At 41.4% G+C, this 26,500-nt stretch overlaps 1 protein-coding gene across 9 annotated transcripts in view; it reads left to right on the top strand.

The window, feature by feature from the left end:
- Positions 1–12,445, top strand: part of LRFN2 (leucine rich repeat and fibronectin type III domain containing 2) — a 685,481-nt gene extending 673,036 nt beyond the window's left edge. For 8 of the 9 annotated variants that reach the window (XM_068232730.1, XM_068232724.1, XM_068232729.1 and 5 more), the window contains one exon: positions 9,830–12,445. In XM_068232730.1, coding sequence (XP_068088831.1) covers positions 9,830–10,751 — 922 coding nt within the window. In that variant the 3' untranslated portion in view covers positions 10,752–12,445. The remainder of the gene's footprint in view (positions 1–9,829) is intronic. The other variant, XM_068232733.1, reaches the window with a different exon arrangement.
- Positions 12,446–26,500: the final 14,055 nt, after the last annotated feature.

The raw sequence follows: 26,500 nt of genomic DNA, 5'->3' as shown, positions 1-26,500 counted from the left end.
ATAACCAGATCTGAGGGAAGTGCACAAAACCCAATGTTACCGAGATGTGCTGCTTGAGCTGCCTAGGTTCGCTGTGTGCCCTACCTACCAGCCTTACATCTGCTCATTTGTACAGTGGTCCCTGGGGGAGTAGAAGTCCCAGGTGTATCTAGAACATGCAGTCTGATAGAGCAGAACATGATGTGACTAGCCTGGACTGTCTGCTGGTTTGTGTCTTACTTACAGTACAGTAGATAATCATTTAGCTCCCTTCCCTACTTGCCCCTTCAACCCCTTTCCATTTTAGCATTCCTTCCAGTCTGTCTCTTTTACTCCTCACTTCTCTTTTGCGTTACCTTTCTTTTCTCTCATCTTTTTTCCTTTACTTTCCCTTACTACTGTCTCTCTTTACTTCCTCTTCCTTCCTTCTTCCTTCCTTCCAACCTTCCTTACTTCCTCCCCCCACCTCCTTCCCTTTGTTTCCTTCCTTTCCACCCTCCCTCAATACCTACCTTCTTCATCCTTCCCCCCTCCCTTTAATTCATTTTTGATTCTTCCGTTCTCCTCCCACCATCTTTTTTTATCTTCCTTCTCTCCTTCTCTCCTTCCCTCCTTCCTTCCTTCCTTCCCTCCCATCCTTATATTTCCTTACTCACCTTCCCTACCCTTTCTCCCCTCCCTCTTCCAATCCCTCCCTTTCCCCTATCCCTTGCTTCCTTACTCCATCTAATTTTTCTTTTCTTCCTTTCTCCTCCCACCTTCTTTTTTCAAGCTTCATTCCATTCTTCCCTCCCCCATATCTTTCCCTTTCTTTCTCTCCTACCACCTCCACCCTTCACGCCTTACCCAATAATCATTAAAATAAAACTAGACTAGCTTTGCAGTCATTCGCTCAGCCAACACACAGATCTTCAGTATTATTATTATTATTTAGTATTTATATAGCACTGACATCTTATGTAGCACTGTACAGAGTATATTGTCTTGTCAATTAACTGTCCCTCTGAGGAGCACACAATCTAATCCCTACCATAGTCATATGTCTACATATGTATTGTGTAGTGTCTTTATTGTTGTCTAGACCCAATTTAGGGGAAGCCAATTAACTTATCTGTATGTTTTTGGGGTGTGGGAGGAATTTGGGGTGACCCAAGGAAACCCACATAGACACGGGGAGAACATACAAACTCCTTGCAGATGTTGACCTGGCTGGGATTCGATCCAGGGACCCAGCTCTGCAAGGTGAGAGCGCTAACCACTACGCGTCTGTGCTGTCCCTACTCAGTATTCTGGACACCAATGTAAGCACTAGTCATCATTAACATGTATATGTGCATCACAGGGCAATACAAAAGCTTGGCAGATGAGCTTTTTGTCCCTAGGCTTGTACAATGGACAAGAGGAGATAATCTGCGTATGGAGAGAAAAAAAGTTTTGGGGGTCCTTTACAGTAAAAGTGGTCAACATTTGGAATATCTTACCTCAGGAAGTAGTTATGGCAAACACTTAATCTGCATTTAAAGAGACACTGAAGCGAAAAAAAATATGATATAATGAATTGGTTGTGTACTATGAATAATTTCTAGAAGATTAGCAGCAAAGAAAATATTCTCGTACTTTTATTTTCAGGTATATAGTGTTTTTTCTAACATTGCATTATTCTATAATATGTGCAGATTACACAACACTCAGCATTCAAAATGATTCTTTCAGAGCAGTCTGTGAAGTAATGACCTCTCCTCTAGCAGAGAAAAAGTAAACAGTTCACTTACAGTTGAGATAATAAAAGTCAGATAACAGCCCTCTCCACGACTAACTTAGTCGGAGAGCTTAAAGAGTAACTGTCAGGCTGCAGAAGCTAATTTAAACCTCTATTCTCCTGTGTTAAACAGTTTAGAAGGAAGCTCAAAAGCCATTAGTGAAGATAAAAATCTCAGTTACCTTTGATGTGTGCTTATCTTAAAGGCTGTTATAGACCCATAAGGACGCAAGCCGCATACTAAACTGCAAAGCATTCTGGGGCCCTCCCCTCGGCTGCTAATGAGACATTACAGCAGCTTCTAATCAGTCCAGCGCGTAGCACTGATAAATCTCGGGGCAGAGTACACTGCAGGAGTCAGCTATTGTTCCTAGCCACATGGCTCATTAATATTCACTGCACACTGTGTTATTTAGTACCAGCTTTTCTGTGATCAGGAAGCAGGCAGGACATGACGACACATTTGACAGAAAAACATGGAGCCTGCCATGAGCTGTCAGGAGCATCTATCTCTGCATATACTATATACAAATTCTGTGAAATCCAAACGTGGACAGTGAAATGCATATGTAATGTAAGTACAGCCAATCTTTAGCTACTGATATATGTGTTTATTTTCTCTGAGACCTTATACCTAACAGCTCCTCTTTAATGGCTTGTTTGCATAGAGATAACAACTGGAGTTTCTCAACTCTTCCTGTACTGGAAACAATTAGACTGATGTATCTGATCCTAATGTTTTATTTCTTAGCTGTACTACACATACAAATCATAATATCATAATTTTTTTTTCGCTTCAGTGTCTCTTTAAAGAGAGCTTCGATGCTTTCCTTGCATTGGAGGATATCCACAGCTTTAATTATTAGTCAATTCCCGACAGAGTTGATCCAGGGATTTATTTGACTCCCATCTGGAGTCTGGGAGGAATTTTTCCCTTTTAAGGCTAATTGGCCTCAGCCTTGTAAGCATATTTTGCCTTCCCTTAGGACTCAAGTGGAGTATGTGTGGGTTCAGGACAGTGATTTTTTTTTTTTTCTGGTTGAAATTGATGGACGGATGTCTTTTTCAAATTAAACTTACTGTGCGATCTCTCCTGGGAAGGTTAGTACTTTCTTCCAACTCTGAAAAGATACTTTAATCATGCCTGGAGATAGAGGCCTTCATAGGTTATAACAAAAAAAAATAATATAATAAACTGCTTTGTCATTAGAAACCTTACAAATTGCTTTGTTACGACTAGAGTTTTAAAGTGTAATTTTCAGCCACAAAATCAAATTTCATTTACCCGCTACTCTGTGTTTATTATGCAGCCTGCAACCTAATCCTGCATTGCAAGCATTCCGCATTCCAATCTAATCAGAAATGTTTCTGCGGTAATAAATCTCATCTATTTGGTACGTTACCGATAAGAATTAATCTTGTCAACATTCCTGTTCCCCACTGACTGATTGGCTCAGTGTGACAGGCTGAGGCTGAGAATGGAAAAGCTGCTGAAATGCAATCTGTGCTGTGCTCACATGAGTTTACAAAGCAAGCTAGATATAACAGTGCAGATTCTAGGAGGAAAAAAAAAGTTAGGAAGGAAATGACATCAGAATTGGCTTCAGTCAGAAGAAGTAAAAATGGAACATGCCAGGAACAGTTTTCTCTTCATTTACTATATAAAATTTACTGACATTTAAATGTGAACACATTTTGCACATACATATTGCACATATATACATTGCTCATATATATATTGCACATATATACATATTGCACATATTGCACATACATATGTTATTTAAGTAGACTTAAAGGGACTCCGAGCAGTGCAGAAACTATGGAAAGATGCATATCATTTTAAAGCTCTCTTTCTCCTCTTTCCAATGATATATAAACCGCCGCTTTACGCCTTTTAGTTTTCACTATTTTCATGATTGAAATTGCTGCGGCCGCGATTTCAATCACGAAAATAGAGAAAACTAAAAGGCGTAGGGCGACGATTTAGGTGTCGCCAGAAAGAGGAGTAAGAGAGCTTTAAAATGATATCCATCTTTCCATAGTTACTTGTATTACACAGGACGACACTTTCCCCAGTGTCAGCAGCTCCATTCAGCAGAAGAAGTCGGCCTGTGTAATACAATGTAACTATGGAAATATGGATATCATTTTAAAGCTCTCTTTCTCCTCTTTCTGTCGACACCTAAATCGTTGCCCTACACCTTTTAGTTTTCTCTATTTTCGCGATTGAAATCGCGGCCGTGGCAATTTCAATCGCGAAAATAGCGAAAACTAAAAGGTGTAGGGCGGCGGTTTATATATCATTGGAAAGAGGAGAAAGAGAGCTTTAAAATGATATGCATCTTTCCATAGTTTCTGCACTGCTCGGAGTCCCTTTAAAGAGACTGAAGCGAGTAAAAAACTCGCTTCTTCTCTTATATTCAGCAGGGGCATGTGTGCCCCTGCTAAACCGCCGCTATTCCGCCGCACAATGGGGGTCCCTTACCCCCCAGTTCCCCCCCTGCAAAATCTACGACCGGGTCGTAGATTTTGCTGCTCCTAGAGGCAGGGCTAACGGCTGCAGCCCTGCCTCACAGCGCGTCTATCCGCGGCGCATCGCCGCCTCTCCCCCGCCCCTCTCAGTGAAGGAAGACTGAGAGGGGCGGGGGAGAGGCGGAGATACGCGCTGGCAGACGCGCGTGAGGCAGGGCTGCAGCGGTTAGCCCTGCCTCAATGCGGAAGAGATCCCCGGTGAAGACAGAGGGGATTTGGGGGGTAAGGGACCCCCGTTGTGCGGCGCAATAGCGGCGGTTTTGCAGGGGCACACATGCCCCTGCTGAATATAAGAGAAGAAGCGAGTTTTATACTCGCTTCAGATTCTCTTTAAATGCATGTTTTTCCCTGGGATAGTATGGCTTTCCCTACTGCTTTAACCATTCTAGGAAGCCCTGGGAATATAAAGTATCATGTGTGAAGATGTGTCTCTCTGTTTAAAAGCCAGTTTTACTGCATATGTATTATATTCTGTAAGTTATATTCACAAAGCATATTGTCCATGCAATGTTTTTTTTGTTGTTTTTTCTTTACATTATTTTTATTTTTGGTTTGTTCTTTGCAGCTTTACAAGGATTTTATGCATTAAAAAAAAAATATGACTGCTCATTTTGAAATTCATATCTAACAATGAAATGCTAATTTTACATTCATATTGTGAAGAAGTGTGAATATGTTTGAATAGAGCATTAATTTATCTTCTATGATCTTGTGATTACGCTGTCCAACCTCAACTCATCTGTAAGCATTTTTATGTGAAAGTGTCTGACTGTATCAATGATGCGCTAATTCAGGTTCCATTAAACATGAACCCCAAATAGGTTTATGCAGAAGAAGTTTTGAAAATAAAGGGGGGGGGGGGGTGCTTTTCTAACACCTTCTTATAATGACGTGACAAGGTGTGACATCACACCTCTCCAAATATACTTAGAGGCAGAACTTCCTGAATCAAGCTTAAAGGACAACTGTTGTGAGAAAGATATGGAGGCTGCCATATTGTTTTTCCTTTTAAGCAATTCTAGTTTCCTGGCTGTCCTGCTGATCCTGTGTCTCAAATATTTTCATCTATAGACCCTGAACAAGCATACAGTATTTTCACCTCAACTAATAAAATGAGATAAACAAATAAGGAGACGTCATTAATAAGAGCAACAGATAAAGGGCCCTATTAATTCACTTTTTCCCTGAAGTTTCCTCCTAGGAGATCATTTTTCATCCTCACTCACTTTTTTTCCAAGTTTTCTCCTAGGTGATATTTTCACATCTTATAAATAAAATGTCTTTTATGCCTCCAGCAAGCAAGAAAATACTCGTACCTTTGAGTTGTTATCAGAATTATTTGTTAAAGTATTTTGACCTCTTTTTGCTTTTCAGGAAAGCTGTGGCTGCATACAACTGCCTTATTTGCAAAGATAAAACATTTGTATATTAAAGAGAATCTTTACTCTAAAATTCTTACAATAAAAAGCATACCATTCTATTCATTATGTTCTCCTGAGCCCCTCTGTGCTGTTTCTGCCACTCCCTGCTGCAATCCTGGCTTGTAATTGCCATTTATTATGCAGTGTTTACAAACAAAAGACATAGCAAGTGATAGGCTGAGAATAGCTCAGTGTGTGAGTCATACAGAGTGTGCAGGGGGGCTAGAGAGGGTGTGTATAGCTTCTATCCAATTACAAGCAGCACAGCACATTCCAGCCTGACTGCCTCAGCCCGACAGAGCTGACAGAGGAGAGAGGATTATATCATATAACAGAGATAATACAGCCACTGTGCAACTAGAAAAAGCTGCAGTTAGACAGAGCACATTAGAACAGGTATAGGAACTTATAGGATAGAAGAAATAAGGATGAAAATTTAGTTACAGAGTCTCTTTAACTCTTGCTATAGAAAAGTAAATTCTGGCAAGTTCTCAATAGGCTTAGTATTATATGAACTTATGTTTATTTTATTATGTCACATTTCAATTCAGGCATGCTTGAATGCTTTTGCCTAAATCATAGATGGACCTAATGGTGATTGTAGAAAAATATGTAACTTAGGTGTTCTATGATAATTGTCACATTCTGGCAACCACAGTAAGAAAAAAAAAGATAATCCAGATTGTCCTGAATTTATTTAAAATATGTCCTTGCTGTGGGTGCTGTGCAGGACTGTCGTTGCAATAGAAATACTAATTACAATAACTACTCTTTTTAAGATATCTTCACTGCGGCTTGATATGTCCTGTGTTAGGGTTGTCCACCTAATGGTATATAGGTGCTCACACTGGTAGGTTTGGCCACCTGGCAATGTTACCTATTGAACTGGATATAACCCACCTACCATGCTGTACTCGATGCCCAGTAAACATCTCCGACCATTATTTGGTTGTCTTGTTCCAGGAAGTAAGTGCCCCTACTCACTTAGACACTTCCACAATAGTTTGTATACATTATTTAAAAAATTAGTTCTTGCTAAAGTTAAGGAAATTCTAATTTTCTAGTCTTTTTGCAACAATCAGTATAATCTGATATGGCCCAAGCAAAGGTTGTGAGCTTTACAGGATTGCATTTTTTTAATTCCTAGACGAGGTTTGATGGATCATTTATGATCTTTTTCCTTCTTCCAGTTAAAGAACGTAAGTCCAGTTTCATTATAGTTAAAAGAGGAACTTTAACCCCGGATCGAATTCCATCCCAATGAGTAGCCAATGCCCCATTTCCCATGAGAAATATTTAACTTTTCTGGAATAGGTCATCAGAGACATCTATATGGCTGGTATTGTGGTAAGACCCCTCCCACAGTGTGAGGTCCTGACCATGGTCCTGGCAGTCGATGAACTTCATTGCATTGTGGGAAATAACGGCTGTTTCCAACTGCCGTGCAAGCAGTATTTCACCTCTGTGTATAGAACGCTCAGTAACAAATATTCCGCTGAGATCTTCTGATAGGACTAAAGATGTGGTGGCCACCTGTGATAAATTTCAGAATGTAAATCAGGTGAAAAGATTTTACAATAGGAAAAACACTGAGTGAATAATTTATAAATTAATATTGTAAAAAAACGAGGAATTTTATACATTATGTTATTTTCACTACAGTTCCTCTTTAAAGTACCCCTGAACTAAGAGTGGGGTTTGCAAGCTATGAATAATGTTTTGTGTCCGGTCCAGTGGATCGCACACCATCCAGTGCACGCACGGGTCCCTGCTCTGCTCTGTCGTAAACTTTGACTAGGGCGAATGTCGATTATGGGCGGGCGGGGGAAAGTGGTAGTTCTCCTCCTCTGTATGCGCCCAGTCCGTGCCTAAAAACACCTTTTTATCCCGGATCACGCCCCTTGTGGATTAGTTACCGCCCCTCAGGCCTGCTCTGGACAGCTCTCAGCGTGCAGTAGATGTGTGAGCGCTGAGGTGGAATGTCTGTTGATAGGGACGTGTGCCGGTAACCCACCACATCATTACTTACCTACTCCACGATTCCAGCGCTGTATTTTCCAATCTGTAATCCCTGCCATTCAGCTGCAGTGTCCTCTCATAAACCCCCGGCTGTTTCACAACAGAATGGTGCTGACCCCGTAAGTAATTCCGGGTCAGCACCATTCTGTTGTGAAAAAGCCGGGGTTTACGAAAGGACCCTGCGGCTGAACAGCAGAGATGACAGGATGGACAATACAGCACAGGAATTGCAGAGTAGGTAAGTAATTATGTGGTGGAGGTTTTTTTAGACTAATCAACAGTTCAGGGGTACTTTAAAGTGAACCAGAGATGAAGCACCCTAATGTATTTACCATATATATCAGTGGGAACATTAGAGAAAACCCCTACCCTGCTCTCTGCTTCATCCTTCACTGCTCAGCCTGCCTGTTATCAGCCCTGATAAATTCCCAGACTGAGCATTCAGCCTGGCTTTGCTCAGGAATCATTATAGCTGAGTCTGTCTTCTCTGATGTCTTTTCAAGCCCAAGCCTGCCCCCTTCTGGCTCTGCTATAATGACTCAGCTATATTCCTGAGCAAAGCCAGACTGAATGTTCAGTCAGGGATTTTAACAGGGCTGATAACAAGCAGGCTGAGCAGTGAAGGAGGAAGCAGAGAGCAGGGTAGGTGTTTTCTCTAATGTTCCCACTGATATATATGGTAAAATACATGAGGGTGCTTCATCTCTGGTTCACTTTAAGTTGTGTTAGTAAGTGGTACCATTTTATCAAAGATAATTAAAGGACAACTGTAGTGAGAGAAATATGGAGGCTGCCATATTTATTTCCTCTTAAACAATACCAGTTGCCTGGCAGCACTACTGATCTATTTGACTGCTTTAGTGTCTGAATAACAACACTGAAACATGCATGTGGCTAATCTTGTCAGATTTGACAATCTTGTCAGAGCACCCTATCTGCATATGCTTGTTCAGGGTCTATGGCTAAAGGTAGCCATACACTGGTTGATTTGCCATTAGATCGACCAGCTGACAGATCCCTATCTGATCGAATCTGATCAGAGAGGGATCGTATGGCTGCCTTTACTGCAAACAGATTGTGAATCGATTTCAGCCTGAAACCGATCACAATCTGTTGAGCTGCTCCTGCCGCCTGTGCCCTCCCCCCCCCCCTCATATACATTACCTGAAGCTGGCTCCCGGGCGTCTTCTCCGTGCTGCACCACACCGCTCTGTTCTTGCTCCATCCCGGCGCTTCCTGTGTCACTCCGTGACCAGGAAGTTCAAATAGAGCGCCCTCTATTTGAACTTCCTGGTCACTGCAGTGACACAGGAAGCGCCGGGATGGAGCCGGAACAGAGCGGTGCAGCGCGGAGAAGACGCCCGGGAGCCAGCGTCAGGTAATGTATACCTAATCGGATCGGCCGCCGCTAGTGACGCGCACCCTACCCGCGGGCGATCGAGGGTAATTTCCCGCACGACGCGATTGATGGACCGATCCGTTTTCGGGAGGAAATCGGATCGGCGGGTGCATTTAGCGCAAACAATTGGCAGCAGATTCGATCCCAGGATCGAATCTGCTGTCGAAACGGCCGCGAATCGGGACAGTGTATGGCCACCTTAAAAGTATTAAATGCAGAGGATCAGCTGGACAGCCAGGCAACTGGTGTTGCTTATAAGGAAAGAAATATGGCAGCGTCTATATTTCTCTTCCTTCAGTTGTCCTTGAAAGTGAGAAAATGAATTCATGTTGGTAATAATATATTTTATTGGTTCACTAAATATATTTTCAGAAGAAAGCTTTCAAAAACTCTCCATTCTATTTGTCAAGATGGAAAAATCTTGAAGAAAAGAACTTTGTGTACTCATAAAGTTGCTGCTGAAAATATATGAAGTCATAGGAGCCAATAAAAGTTTTCACCTATAACAATAATTGTCTTTCTTTCATATATAAGAGTTGTATTGCCAGATATGTTCTGCTGACAGATGAATAAAGTTTATCTTGACATGAGTACGCAGTGTTATTGGGAGCTATAGCTTTACTATGAACGTTTAATTATTTTATGATGTTTTATAAGATATGTATGCATCCAGTCTATGCACTATGGTAATTTCTCGTTTTCTTGGGTTTATTCTAGGATGATACCAGCTTCAAACAAAGCCTTTGTTGTGAATAACCTTGTTTCTGGGACAGCGTATGACCTGTGTGTCTTGGCCATCTGGGATGACACCGCCACCACCCTAACGGCTACCAACATAGTGGGATGTGCCCAGTTCTTCACCCAAGAGGACTATCAGCAGTGCCAGTCCATGCACAGCCAGTTCTTGGGGGGAACTATGATTCTAGTAATTGGAGGCATCATAGTTGCTACATTACTGATCTTCATTGTTATATTAATGGTAAGATATAAAATTTGCAACAATTCCCAGGGGAAGATGTCCAATGTCAGCAATGTTTATTCCCAAACTAATGGAGGAAATTCAGTGCAGAATGGGGTTGCACCACAAACCAATCCAAAGGTGGTGGTGCGGAATGAACTTATGGAATTCAACTGTGGCTCAGTGCACAGTAGTGTCTCCTCCTCTTCTAGTTCTGTGAATACCCCCGAAGGTGACGACTATAGCTTACAGAGTAACCAAAGCACTCTGTCTAATAAGTGGAGACCTGTCTCTAGGTCTAAACACAATATTGATAGACTTATGGGTGCTTTTGCATCCCTGGAGTTAAGGTGTCAGAAAAAGGAGGACACTGTGGACTCCAGGACTTCAACCACAGTCCACCTGTCAGACAAAGAGCCCTTGTTGGGCAACCAACAGTCCAAAGTTCGTAGCCTCCTTATGTTACCCTTGGAGGGAAAGGCAAAACGTAGCCATTCATTTGACATGGGGGACTTTGCCACAACACAGTGCTGTAGTTACCCAAGAAATATCACAAATATGTGGACTAGAAGCCTCTCAGTTAATGGGATGCTATTACAGTATGACGACAGCGAACTTGTAGGGAACACGACTAAATGTACCTATGACAGTTCAGAATGGGTAATGGAAAGTACAGTGTAAATACATTTATCAATTAACTTGCTATTGCCAATGGCAAGGGTAGAGTACAAGAGTTAAATTCCATATGAATTTCTAGGTCTCTGGATACAGAGGTGGGTAGCACAATGAAACCCACAGCAGGAGTTACCATGACACAAATTGAGCCAGTTGTGCTAAGCACAAGAAGTGGTGGACTGTTCAGCCAAGCATATCAGAAGCACATGCTATAGTCTAAGTGCTCTTTAGCCTAAAAACATGGGAAAATCATGGCTAAAGAGGGAATATGCATTCCTGTCTTTAAGTATGACCCTTTGACGAAGAATCGTTTGAGTCGTCGGTGAAGTGATGAAGCCACCAACTATTCAAGTCAACACCATTTCGTGGTCACCTCAAAAGTTTTCTTTATTTTTCTTCTTTTTAAATCAAATTTGAGTTTATTTATTGTTGTATCATTTGAGAATAGTCATTGATCCTTAATAAATTTAAAAAGAAGTATGATATGGAAATATATATATATTTTTAAGAAAAAATAAAATAAGAAAGTTCTAGAGATCGTTTATATATTTTTTCAGCGTTGCTTTTCTTTGTGCATCAGACAGTAGCAGGCTTTTTTTCTGAAAATATTTTTTAAATCTGCATTATGAATGTTCAAAAGAAGGTCCTAAAGTTCACAAAATTGAATTAGTATTACTAGTTAAGAAGTCCTTAATTTTAGGGATAGGATGTTGGTAAGTGTTCAGTTAAAAATTATATTTCAGAATTTATAAACCAGGGTTATGCTGCAAAAATGAACTTTATCCCCGAACTTGATACAGGTGGCAAAGTACAGCATAGGAATATTTTGGCCACTTTACTGGGTGGAAGGGCTTATATCATCTTTATAATGGGAGATGTTCAGATTTCACAACTCTAAGTGTTGCTTATCTACATATTAACAGCTCTGTCTGACCTAAAACAGTGCCTTGTTGGGAAGATCATATTTTATAGGTGCAAAAGCAAATATGTAACAATCTACTGTGAAGCTTCTAATGGGATACAAGGTTTAGTGGGTCAAAAGCTGACCATCGTAGAAATGTAGATAGGCAACAGTTAGAGATTTGAAGAGCGAACATACATGCAGGCTGTCCAAAGTCTCATCTTTCCCTGGAGGATACTAATTTAAAAAAAAAAAATAGTGCTCAAAATTTAATGAGATATGACAAGATAAAATTGTCATTCCAGATGTCAGCAACACAATCAAGCGTTTCGACTGGGAGTAGCAGGATATCCTTGACGGCTTGCACTTCCTAGTTATATAAAATTCCCGGAGAGTATCAACGTTATTCGAAGGACTTTTATGGATGTTTGGGTCGTCCACCACCATTCTCATTAATGACTTTATTGTGACTGAGAGGTGGATAAAGTGCTTTCAGCCGTATTGGACTTCATTAGCTCTGTTTTAATTTTATTTCTACACTTGCAATGGTCATTGACATTGTTCTTAAGCATTTTGTACAGAGAAAAACAAAACAAAAACTAACAAGGTGGATATAATGTATAATTTTCCTTTTTTATGACAAAAAGAAAAAAGAGACAAGAGCTATATTGTGACCCGGCTGTGTACTTCTCTTGTATGGTCATGTTTCCTACTCGGAGTTTTAGAATATGATGTACATGTGAAAAGGACCATTTTTTTGCTACAAATTGTACAGTAAAAAAAAATTCTGCAATGAAAACTGGACATTTTTTACTTGCATTAAAGTTTTATATTTTTGGTAAAATGATAAAAGATCTACGTAGTAAGGAGAAGAGTAAGAATGTTTACACCCGACTGAGCATGTGATTTCTCCAATGTAGAACAAAAGAAATGTTAATAAAGAAACAAGTAATTCAACCGGAACCATGAACGGATCACAGAGGTACTATTATGTTTAAGGTATCCAACTCGCATCCCTGAAGCTGGACGTGATTTACAAAGGCTCTCTGCAGCTGGAGAACAATTCAGGTTATTTTAGAGTTTGAAATCAGATTTCCTGGCTTGGGTTTACAAAAAAAAAATGTCTCCTATCAAGTGGCAAATATTTGCAACTCTTATATCAGGGGATGCAAACGGTTGTCAAAATTCTAGTAAATGAATGTTCGAACTATAGCAGTCACAAGCAAACACCCACACAAAGAACTTTTTCTTTATTAATCCACAAGAGCACTTAAACTTAATTAACTACTTTAGGACCATGGTGATTGAAATCTACGCCCTGTTTTGGTGGGCTCCTGGCTGGCAGGGCATAGATTTCAATTACCGCCGCAGCGCGCATCTGCCGTTTCCGTCGCTCCCCGCCGATCGTGCCGCTCAAATCTGACGTCTCTCTCACCACAGCTCACTTGCTTTGCCTGTCTTTATGACGGCAGAGCCATGTGAGCCGGTCAGGAGCCGATTTCATTGGCTCCTGGCTGTGTCTATCAATGTAAGCCGCTCCCATTAGCTTACATTGATAGACACGGTCAGGAGCCAATGAAAGTGGCTCCTGGCCGGGTCACATGACTCTGCCATCATAGAGATGGCAGAGTCTATGTCAGTAGGATTCCGGCATGCGGCGCTGAGGGCGGTTGCGGTGGGTATACGCTGCGATTCATCAGGAATCTGTCGGTATTGTACCAGCAGTCTCTGGTCCTTAAAGAAAACCTAAACTGGAAATAAAAAGTCAAAATAAACATACACACGTCATACTTACCTCCCGTGTAGTCTACTCATCAATCTCTTTCTCCTCTCCTGTGTTCTGTTTGTCCACTGTGATCAATGGGTTTCTCCGTCCTCAATTTTAAAAATGGCCATTACCCCATAACAGCTTCCTTGTCAGCACACTGTTAAACTGTAATATCACCCACTTGAGCCATAGAGAACCATGCAGTTGTAACTGACAGATGCTGATATATAACTGACAGCAACTGGTATATTTCAGTTCTGACAAAATATTGTCAGAACTGAAAAGGATCACTGTAAGAAGAAAATGGTGAGCTTCTGAGAGGAACTGACAGTGAGGTTAGTATGTAATATTCATATTCGTTCCAATAGCAAAATTCTGGATAGATGGAGATCGGTATGGTTAGAGATTATTGAATAGGATAAACGGTGAGGGGAGGAGGGTATACAGGGCTGGATGACTGGAGAGAGAATGAAGGATATATGTTGGTATGTATGAAATTTTACGGGTGAGTGGTCGCGAATGAGTGAAAGTTATCTCTGTATGTCTCAGAAAGGACTATTATTAAACACTATTAATTATTAATTATGTATTTAAAAATGCCAACTTATGATGAAAGTTCAGCTCAACTCGGGAGCATGGCAATGAAGTGATGTTTTCATTAGTTGAGCAGGTGAACGATCTGAGGCAAAAAAAAAAAAAAAAGAAGTATGTAATATTCATTTGCAGCTATGTCATGTGTTTATTTTAAATAATTTTACTCAGTTCAGGTTCCCTTTAAGGGGGCAGAGACAGCTGGTACTTAAAGAGGAACTGTCGCGAAAATCTTAAAATTTAATACGCATACAAATAAAAAGTACATTTCTTCCAGAGTAAAATGAGAAATAAATTACGTTTCTTCTATGTTGCTGTCCCTTACAGTAGATAGTAGAAATCTGACATTATTGGCAGATTTTGGACTAGCCCATCTTCTCATGGGGGGTTCGGGGTTTTCTTTATTTTTAAAAGCACTTAGTGAATGGAAGTTGCTCTGTCAAACTGCCAAAATAGTGTGCAGCGAGCAGGGAAGCTGGCCAGCATCTTTGTGTTAATCATTTTCAGGGAATGTCTTTGTAAAGAATAAAGGCCATGCTGAGAATCCCCCATGAAGAGATGGACTAGCCCAAAACCTGTTGGTAATGTCAGATTTTTACTACCTACTGTAAGTGACAGCAACATAGGAGAAAAGTAATTTATAGCTCATTTTTACTCTGGGAGAAACGTACTTCTTATTTGTATGCGTTTTAAATTTTAAGATTTTCCCGGCAGTTCCTCTTTAAGTGGTTAAAGAAACATTACCCGTATATTCCGGCGTATAAGACGACCCCCCAACTTTTCCAGTTAAAATATAGAGTTTGGGATATACTCGCCATATAAGACTACCCCTCTTCCAACGCACACCAAATTAAAAATAATATATTGGTGCTGTGTATGAACAGATACTGGTGCTGTACTGTATGTGTTACCCAGTATATAACAGTATATAGTCAATTGACTTGTTGCATTGGTCAACCCTCCTTAATCAGATTGGTCAGCTCTCCTTGTCTACCTGTTTATAAGAGCAGTATGGAAGAATAGATTGCGCTCCCTCAGCAGGGAGATCTGAGAGGCGGTAACAGGATAGGGTGTATCACCTTGCATCAAATGACACCCGGCATATAAGACGACCCCCAACTTTTCAGAAGATTTTCAAGGGTTAAAAAGTAGTCTTATACGCAGGAATATACAGTATATCTGCAGGTGCTTAAAACATTTTTTTACTACTCTATATTAGGGTTCACATTACCACTAGTTTTAGGGGCACTTAATTTATTCACCAAGTTCTCTCTCCCTGCTTAAAAATTATACACTCACAGCTGCACTGGCTACACTCCCAACTACTCTTACTACACTCCCAGCTACACTGACCACACTCCCAGCTACTCTCACTACACTCCCAGCTACACTAACCACTCTAACAGCTACTCTCACTACACTCACAGCTACACTGACTACACTCCCAACTACTCACAGCTACACTGACTACACCCCCAGCCACTATCACTACACTCCCAGCTACACTAACCACTCTAACAGCTACTCTCACTACAGTCACAGCTACACTGACTACACTCCCAACTACTCACAGCTACACTGACTACACCCCCAGCCACTATCACTACACTCCCAGCTACACTAACCACTCTAACAGCTACTCTCACTACACTCACAGCTACACTGACTACACTCCCAACTACTCTTACTACACTCCCAGCTACACTGACTACACTCCCAGCTACTCTCACTACACTCCCAGCTACACTAACCACTCTAAAAGCTACTCTCACTACAGTCACAGCTACACTGACTACACTCCCAGCTACTCTTACTACACTCCCAGGTACACTGACTACACTCCCAGCTACACTGACTACACTCCCAGCTACTCTAACTACACTCACAGCTACACTGACTACACTCCCAAGCACTCTTACTACACTCCCAGGTACACTGACTACTCTCCCAGGAGTCCCAGCTACACTGACTACTCTCCCAGCTACTCTCACTACACTCACAGCTACACTGACTACTCCCCCAGATATTCTCACTACACTCACAGTTACACTAACTACACTGCCAGCTACTCTCACTACACTCAGAGCTACACTGACTACTCTCCCAGCTACTCTCACTACACTTACAGCTACACTGACTACTCTCCCAGCTACTCTCACTACACTCACAGCTACACTGACTACACTCCCAGGAGTCCCGGCTACACTGACTACTCTCACAGCCACAACACTCCAAGCTTCCCTGACTACACTGTCACCTACACTGACTACACACACAGCTACCCTGCATGCTTTCACCTATCCAGTCCTCCATCCGTCTCAGCCACTGTATACAAAAGATGCTGCCGCTGTACACCGTATACGATCATCCTCCATGGACTTTGTCCTTCTGGGTTCACTGGTGCCCTCTAGCTGCGCATGTAATGTATGACTTGATGGCGCAAGTGCGTCGTGCACTGCTAGAAGGCACCAATGAACGGGTACATTCAGAGGCCATGGAGGACGAATGTATACCGAAATCATCTGTATACAGAGGCTGAGACGGACAAGGGGACGGAGCGCATTGCTGGATTAGTAAAAGCTTGGGTGGGGGGGAGGGGATATAAGACACAGGATCCCCCCCCCCCCCCTACACACACACACCCTTTTGGGGGAGAAAATACTGTAACTCACACACCACATCACACACTCACACATCTGAAGGTATAAAATCAATGCACTGTCCTATTGAAGGCCAAATCAGCATGAAACACCTGTTTTAAACTTTCAATATATGGTTCTGTAAAGTGAGTAAGTCATTGTAGCTACTAGTTTGCAGATGCACTATAAACCAGTGGTTCTGGCTCACAAGGGGGTAGAACATATTCAAGCCACCGTCTTTGGTATTACTTCTCACTCATGAGATGAAAATTGAAAATGACTTTCTCTTTAAAGAGAACCCGAGGTGGGAATTACTTTTACTATTGGGGCACAGAGGCTGGTTGTGCGCACTAAGACCAGCCTCTGTTGCCCCATCGTGTGCCTCCATGTCCCCCCTGCTCGCCGCTATACCCCCCGCATTGCTGGCGACACGCAGCGTGTCGCCAGCTCAATGTTTACCTTGCGCTGTCTGTCAGCGCCGCTCCCCCGCCTCCTCCGCATCGGCGCCACCCGCCGCGTCACTTCCCTCCTATCAGCGGGAGGGAAGGGACACGGGCGGGTGCGCCGATGTGGAGGAGGCAGGGGAGCAGCGCTGACTGACAGCGCAAGGTAAACATTGAGCTGGCGACACGCTGCGTGTCGCCAGCAATGCGGGGGGTATAGCGGCGAGCAGGGGGGACATGGAGGCACACGATGGGGCAACAGAGGCTGGTCTTAGTGCGCACAACCAGCCTCTGTGCCCCAATAGTAAAAGTAATTCCCACATTGGGTTCTCTTTAAGACAAAGGCAAAATGTGGGAGATCTTCTCATGGGTTTTTGGTTATCCACCTGCCCCAAAGGTGTTTTTGAAGCTGTGAGATTGTTCTAGATTTTTTACTGACTGTGGGGGCAAACATAAAGTCTGTCTTTTTTCCTAATTTTCATTTGAGTTATTACTTAATCTCATATCAACAGTCAGGGATATAATCTAAGAAGTATTAGCTTGGTTTATAAAGAAAATATAATTGATATGTACATAATCGCCACAATGTATCTTTGAAATACAGACAAAAAAGAACTGCACACATCTCTTCCTAGGGGGTTTAGTTTTTGCCCAAACTGCAATCTATTTGTATTTCCTACATGCTAAACCATCAAAACAATACTGGACTCAGAACATGTGAGATGAGTATAATATATGCATATATAATGCAGATCACTTATCGCTGAGTAACTTATCTAAACCTCCCTGGCGTTATGATTATTTCCAGATTTAGGGTCTAAAACCATGCAACTTTTTTACAAGATTTTAGACCCTAAAAACAAGAAGAAGAAAAACATACCACAAAGAGATCTGCAGCAGCTCCTGCATATAACTCACTCAGACATGGGATTACCGCTCTGAGCTGCGGATTTCTGTCCCGAGTCTGACTACTGATTACTGCTAAAGAGGTTATTAAAGAGACTCTGTAACAAAAAAAAAAAAAAAAAACCCTCTGGGGGATACTTACCTTGGAAGGGGGATCTGGATCCTAATGAGGCTTCACCTGTCCTCCGGTGTACCGGCAATCCAGTGATGGATTTTTTTATTGTATGTTTGTTTTATTATTTATTTTTTTGTTAAAAAAAATATGGAAAACAATAAGTATTATTTCAAATAACCAATACATTATTATCATCACAGAAGCCAGGTATTCTCACCGGGGCATGGTTAATAAACTTTAATTGCCACTCTTGAGTTATCTATTTGATCTGCACCAAAGTCAAACAGAAATGTTTCTGGATAGAAAAATTGTTAGTTAAACTAGCAGGTGTAGCTCCCTTATTGAAGGACCACTCTAGCAAAAAAAATAACAAAAATTTGAAAACGATACAAAAAATGTAAAATAAGCGTACTTTTAATATAAAACATAAGTACTTTAGGATAAACGTGTAATAAAAAGAAACCTATGTGTTACTAACAACAGAGTATTCAGTTCCTTATTAAGAAATGCTAACATATTGATGTCTAATCTTGTTTTTATTCATCTCTGGAAAAAAAGTGATCTTGTTGCTGGTAAACAACAAAAAATAACCTTAATTTACTTATTGTACTGTACAAACAATATCCGCAAGAATGTATGTTTCAACAGAGGGAAGAGTTTGGACACCCTAATAGCTAATGATACTCTTTGAATAAAAGCCATCCAGGGTTTTGGATTTCCTGCTATGTTTGGTGTCCTTGTTGTGTTGCAGGATCAAGTTCCACTTCAATTTTAACTTTCTTACAAATGGTCTCATATGTTCCTCAAGCACCCTTTAATATACGGTACAAATAACAGTGGGTTCTATGATGTTGATCTGACCAGGTCCTGCTGCAACAAAGCATACCCAAATCATTACATTCCCACCAGCATGCTTCACAGTTGGTATGAGGTTCTCTGCCTGAAAAACTATGATTGGTTTATGCCAAACATGTCCTCTGTTCTAGTAAAAAAAAAAAATCAGTTTTAGACTAGTCTCTACAAAGTGCATTATTTCAGAAGTCCTGGTCAATGACTGTGTTCTCTTTGGCAGTCACTATGTTATTGTACAGACATGCGCTGTCAGATCAACAATAGCAAAAGCCAACTGTAGGTCCCGTGATGAGCTTTTAGGGTTTTTGTAGACTTCCTTAAACGCCTTGTGCCCTGCTCTCAGGGTGAACTCACTTGGCAGCAAGACCTGGCAGCATTGGTAGTTGTTTTGAAAGTCCAACGCTTGTAAAAAAAATTCCGAACAGTGGAATGGCTGATTTCCAATCCTTTTCAGGTCATTTTAAAATACTTACTAAACTTACAAGCTGTCTAAAGTCTTCTTTCTGAAGGCCTCAGACAACTCCTTTCATCTCCCCATAGATTAAGGGTGAGGTGCTGTGACACCTTCAAAGAAAGCACAGAGACAAGCAGAGCCCAGTAGCACAATATGTTCATAATAGGGCAAAAGGGTGCAAAAAAGTGATACTCACAAAAAAGGAAACCAACTAAGTAGGCAGGTGGAAATTCACAACCCCGTCGGCACTCCGCTGTACCCATTGGTCAGGGGGCAGTCGTACTCTCAAGAAAAAGTCTGGAAATACTATGGTGAGGCCATCATTGACCAAAGGTCCCTCCACAAAGGGGGGAGGGGTGACTGCATAAGGAGAGAAGAGACACCCAAAGAGGTATAAAGTTAGTTAAAAACAACCAAAATTTTAAATTGGGGCTCACCTCTAGATGACACTTCATTGCGCTTAGCAATTTTACAGATATCAGTTGGTTTTGGAAAGTGAGCATAGACACATGAAACGCGAACACTGCTATTTCAGTGCAGGAGACTTGGGCACAGCCAGCACCACCATAGGCCGAAATAGGAATTACGGCTATAGCGGCACACCGGGAGTAGCTTCGGCGCCGTCAGAAGACGGAGCTAAAGTTACTTTTAAAACACTATAAACGGCCTCCAGCAATTGCTGGAAGCCGAATTATTTCATTCCTCACTATCCATGGCGGCCTGGAGGGGGAACAGTATTTAACATGGCCGGGACTTGTGCAAAAGCAGGATCAACCATATACCGGGTGTATCCTGTGCAAAAAGTCTCCCGCGCCGATTCCTCTTGTACTCCATGAAACGCGTTACCAGTGCATAATGAATTTTCTTTTTAATACACAATCCAGTGTTGTCTAGAGGAAGGCCACCTCCTTATTTCAAAATGTTGGTTGTTTTTAACTAAGTTTTATCCCTCTTTGGGTGCCTCTCTCCCCCGCCCGGTGAAGTCACCACTTTAATCTCTACAGAAAGGAACACACTAAACTAAATGTCTAAGGTTTAAATAGGGCAAACCTTTATCACTGAGTAACATTGGCCTCAATTCACTAAGCTTATCTCCTGTCTTTAAAAACGTTTCTACAGTTATCACTATGGTGATGAGGCATGTAGTATTCAGGAAACATTTTACCTCAGGCAAACCTGAAGTTAACTTTTCTGTCTTTAAAGGACTTCCGAGGCCAAATGTTCCCAAAAAAAAATAAAAAAGTTAGACACCTGCATAACTTTGGAGGGCACGGAGGACGCCATCCGCGCCCTCCGTGCCGTTCCGCCGGGTCCCCACCGTTCATAGCCCCCCGAACAGCTCACGGCCCCACGCCCAGGGTCGGGCTCTCCTGCCTGCATAAAGATGGCTGCCGGTGCTGCGCACTCCGCATAGCCGCTAGTGCAGCTGCGCAGCTCTAGGGTCAACCCCCGATCCACGCTACAGGAAACAGCCTGTTGCGTGGATTGGGGGGTTGGCCTTAGAGCTGTGCAGCCGCACTAGCGGCTATGCGGAGTGCGCAGCCACGGCCAGTGCCAGCGGCCATCTTTTGCAGGCAGGAGAGCCCGAACCTGGCCGTGGGGTCATGAGCCGTTCGGGGGGCTATGAGTGACGGGAACCCGGCGGAATGGCACGGAGGGCGCGTATGGCGTCCTCCAAAGTTATGCAGGTATCTAACTTTTTTATTTTTTTATTGGAACATTTGGCCTCGGAAGTCCTTTAAGTTAATTCTTTAATCATTAAAATAACTCCAGAATTCTAAAGTTAAAGACAGCCTGTTAATTAAATGCGTGTAAAAATAACCGCAGAGGAGGTAACTTAAATACAGAGGAGGTAACTTAAGGAATGGAGAGATAAGATAACTCTCTCACTGTGCCATGGCAAGTTTTCTCTTGCCTTATCTCCAGCATGATCTTAGTGAATTGAGGCCAATGGCCGCAATTCACTAAGATCATGCTGGAGATAATAAGGCAAGAGAAAACTTTACCTCCACACAGTGAGAGAGTTATCTTATCTCTTCATTCCTTAAATTACCTCCTCTGTAGTTAATTTACCTCCTTTGTAGTTAATTTACCTCCTCTGTAGTTATTCTCACACACAGTTAATAAACAGCCGGGCCCATATGCAATTAACTTTTTCTCCTTAGTTTTCTCCTAGGTGATATTTTTATAACTTGTCATAAAATGCCCTTTGAACCCCAACAAACGAGAAAATACTTAAAATAAATTTGTTGGTACCTTTTCCCCAACTTTTGGGTACTTTTTCAATTGTTAAATGCTGAAACTTTCATTTAAAGAGAAGATAAAAATTATCTCCTGAGAGATAACTCAGGTGAGAAAGTGAATTGCATATGGGCCCCTGTCTTTAACTGTGGAGTTATTTTAAGGATTGAAGAGTTAACTTAAAGACAGAAGAGTTAACTTTAGGTTTGCCTGAGGTAAAATGTTTCCTGAATACGACATACCTCATCACCATGTTGACCACTCTAGAAATGTTAAATAAAGACAGGAGATAAGCTTAGTGAACTGAGGCCATTGTTCTAATCTTTGGAGGTGTGTAGTCCAGAGGAGTCCCAAGACTTCTTACGGATACAGGAAAAACACAGAGAGAGACCTGGAGCCCCTTATGGTGCAGTTACGTATATTAATATCAAGTTCTGGATAAATACAGAGTGATGAGGTGCTCACAAAGGTGGGTTGCAAGAACAGCAATAACGACAGTATAAAAACAAGTGAGGAAATCCCATCCCCACTCAGGCTCTTTGTCTTCACATTTATGGGTCGCACTCCAGAAAAAAACGATTGTTTAGGTACACAAAACAAACAATTGACAGCAACCTCTAATAGCTAGAGGGCTTTAAACAATATGACTGGGAGGGAGAAGGCGCTCCCAAAAATATGGATGTAATAAATATAAAATGGCTAACCTCTAAGGAGGAGCAATGCCAATATAGGGAAGACATTTTAATAATCAGAGACAAACGATAATGCGTTTTGCAGAGCACAGTTCGCTTCCTCAGATCAAATAAAGCAGTGTCTGGATAGCCAAGGTGCAAAGCTTGGAGCGCCTTCTTTTAGGCACTCCAAGCTTTGCACCTTGGCTACCCAGACACTGCTTTATTTGATCTGAGGAAGCGGACTGTGCTCCACGAAACACGTTATCGTTTTTGTGTCTGATCATTAAAATTTCTTCCCTGTATTGGCATTGCCCCTCCTTCTTAGAGGTAAGCCATTTTATATTTATTACATCCATATTTTTGGGGGTGCCTTCTTCCTCCCAGTGGTGGTGTTCTAATCAGTAATCACATACACCTGATGTGGTACACTTGTGTGTAATTTGCACCATTTAAAGTGGAAATAAATGTCGAGGTGCCCTGATGTATTCCTCACCAGAAACTATATTTAATACAATTACATTTTACAGAAGATTTTGAAAAGCCTTTTCTGCGGGTTTAATTATTTTCATTATATTACTTGAATATCCCAGTATTGTTAAAATTGTTTGAATAATAATCTTATTATCATCACGTATTGATAAAGTGCTGACATTTTCCACAGTGTTTTATAGGATTTATAATCAGGTCCCTAACTGTTCATAAGTGGAGCTCACAATTTAATCTCTTCTTATAAATAGTTTGACCGTTTTGATATATTCTCTTATACAGCTCCACAATTTTATCCATGGGCATCATTGTGTCCCTCAAACTTACAGCATAGTGTGCATGTGTAACTGTATAACCATAAGTGTAGCGGCTGACCGTACGGAAGCAGGACATTTGTGCGCCTGGGGCTAGTGGACAATTTGTGTGCCACTGTAGGTGCTCATGCAAATATAAGCTATTGAGTGCCAAAAGCAGAAATTTAGGCACCGGATAAATAGCAGGCGCCAGGCCCGCCCACCTGAAATGTTTCATTTTTGAAAATTATTGTTTTGAAATTTTGAGATGTATTGTTTTTGAAATGTATCGATTTCGAAATTTATCGTTTTTGAAATGTATAGTTTAGTTTATTTTTTGCAGTGGAGGTAGAAAAGGGACATTTTAAGTTAGGTTTCAGTAAGGGGGGGTTAAGGTTAGGTGTCAAGAAGGGGGATTTTACCCCGCCCCTCCTCCGCCTCTGGGCACCACATTACAAAAAAGATATTGCAGTTTTAGAGCAGGTGCAGAGACGAGCAACAAAACTGATACGTGGGATGGAAGGTCTCACTTATCAAGAAAGGTTAGATAAACTGGGTTTATTTAGTCTAGAGAAAAGACGCCTTAGAGGGGATCTAATTAACATGTATAAATACATCAGAGGGCAATATAATAGCTTGGCGGATGAGCTTTTTGTCCCTAGGCCTTCTCAAAGGACTAGAGGACATGATCTGCACATGGAGGAAAAACGTTTTAGCCATTTATTTAGGAAAGGGTTCTTTACAGTAAGAGTGATTAAGATGTGGAATGCATTGCCACTGGAAGTCGTTATGGCAAACTCTATACCTGCATTTAAAGGGGGCTTAGATGCTTTCCTTGCGTTGAAAGACATCCATGGCTACAATTACTAGGTAATGCCTAATGATGTTGATCCAGGGATTTTATCTGATTGCCATCTGGAGTCGGGAAGGAATTTTTCCCTTTAGGGGCTAATTGGACCATGCCTTGTAAGGGTTTTTTCGCCTTCCTCTGGATCAGCAGGGATATGTGAGGGAGCAGGCTGGTGTTGTACTTTATACTGGTTGAACTCGATGGACGTATGACTTTTTTCAACCAAAATAACTATGTAACTATGTAAGGGGGTTTTTACTATTAGGGATAGGGAGAGGGTGTTAAGGTAAGGCATCAGGAAAGGAGGCTTTAAAGTCAGGCATGGGGAAAAGGGGGGTAGTTAGGTTAGGCGTAGGAAGGTGTTTTGGGTCAGGCATAGGCATGGGGGGAGGTTAGAGTTAGAGGGGGAGGGTTCTGTGTGAGAGTAGGGTTAGGTTTATCTGTAACAAACTAGCACTTTCATGTACTAATGTTTAACTATCCTCATTACCATTGTAAATATTTTTTTTTTGGTTTGGCACCAAATTCACAACGGCATTTATCTATTTCATTCACACGACCATATTAGCGATCTCTGTGAAGACGTTATAGTCCAATCGTTTTTCTTATTAATTTCCATGAAAAATCGATCAGAGAAATGATAGAAAATAAGATCGTACCTGTCGGAAATTATCTAGCGAATCTATTTGCTAAAGTATCTCATGGTGTATTTCCAGCATTAGACAGCTAAAAATGTGCTTGCGCATGCACAACTGTGTGAGTGTACAGACAGATATTAATAAATGCAATCACTGTTGGATTAGCTGCACTAAAAATTACAGTATCATTTGAAATTCAATAAAAAGGGTCATATACTGTATATTCACAGTTTGTTTATACATCACACAGTATATATTAAAGTGGTCTGAAACTCCGACATAACATTCAATAAAAATGTGTTTTCCTACGTTTTATTACTCATATAAATATCATATTTGCTTTTGTGCATAAGTAATATTGTCTGTTTACAAATTGCAAGTTTCCAAAGTGTAGCTTATCTTGCCCTGAAACCTGCCATTGCATTTTATTCAAACTGCTTTTTATTATATATTAACATCTTCTAATTACCGTAGCTGTTCTGAGAGCTCCTTTTCACTTGTTACACTGTGTTTACACACATGTATCAACATTGGAATGCTAACAAAGATACTGTTATCTCCAGTTTGGATGCGGATTTGAAGCTGAATAGCAGGACAAAGTGCTTTGTTTAACCATTTCAGTGATGTTCTGCTAAAAAAAAAAAAATCTGGGATAGTAGCTTTCAAGCTGTGAGGAATCTTTTAGAGCAAAGTAGAAATGCTGACTTTCAGACCACTTTAATTAAATCATCTCAAAACAGTTATCAGGATTCAATAGATAAAACTGTGATACATTCTAAGTGAAAAAAGTAATGTCAAAATTATTCCGAGAATTTTCTTGCTTGTTAGTGGCTCAAAAGGCAATTTATTGTTGGGTGTGAAAATATCACCTAGAAAACTTTGGAGAAATAGTAAATTGAATAAGGGCCCTTACAGTATATGCCACCAGTTACTGAGTGAAAAAAATAGCATTGGAATAGCATTGGAGGTGATTTTTTTCTACTACACGCACGCACGCACGCATGCACGTGTGCACACAGTAGTTCTGTGCCTGCTCAGTACTGTCCTGATGACGTCGGACAGACCACGTGACCCGCACGGTGGAGCGCAGAAGAAGCCGACCCGGAACCCGACCTGCCAAGCAACTAGTATCTCCTTTCTAGAGAGAACTCTCAGTAAACGCACAGAACTAAAGACGTTGCCAGCCACCAGTGATACATTTAAGAATTATGTGAATAAGTAAGGAAAAAGTTACCATGGGCTTGCACTGACTAAATAAAACTATATATGAATATTGTAAATGATAAGCAATTTTATTCATTATGTAATTTTCTCATCAGTTCCTCTGTAGGACCAGAGACTTTATTTCTTAAACATGAAGCTGTGATCACGATGAATGGCCTACAGTAATCACAGTGGCAGGAGCAGTGGTGTAGCAATAGGGGATGCAGAGGTTGCGACTGCATCGGGACCCTTGGACATGAGTGTCCCACTAGGGCCTCCTTCATCAATCTTACTAGCTTTGCATTAATGATATGCTGGTAATGAACACCTCTATATGTGCATTGAATAGCGATACTAGTGATCCTTAAAAATGTTTTATTTACTTTGATTAATCTTCTCTGACACTGTAGCTGTTCTTGGTATGTTTTGAGGTTCCATATTAATAGAGTTCTTCTGGCCCCATGCAGGGCCGCCACCAGAAATTTTGGGGCCCCTCACACATCATCAGGCCTGGGCCCCCCCTCATGGGCCCACCCACTGGTTGCTGTGCTCGTCCACTAGCCACCCCACCCCCGTGTTCGTGAGAGAAGTGCGCTGCGGCGAAAAATGTGCATGGCTCTGACACTGAAGAAAGCGGCATGCACAGCGTGATGTGGCAAAAAGTGGGCGTGACCATGGCATGTTGTGGGTGGAGCCAAATA

This window comes from Hyperolius riggenbachi, chromosome 4, assembly GCF_040937935.1.
Source record: "Hyperolius riggenbachi isolate aHypRig1 chromosome 4, aHypRig1.pri, whole genome shotgun sequence".
Classification (NCBI taxonomy): Eukaryota; Metazoa; Chordata; class Amphibia; order Anura; family Hyperoliidae; genus Hyperolius; species Hyperolius riggenbachi.
This window is presented reverse-complemented; position numbering and strand designations above follow the sequence as displayed.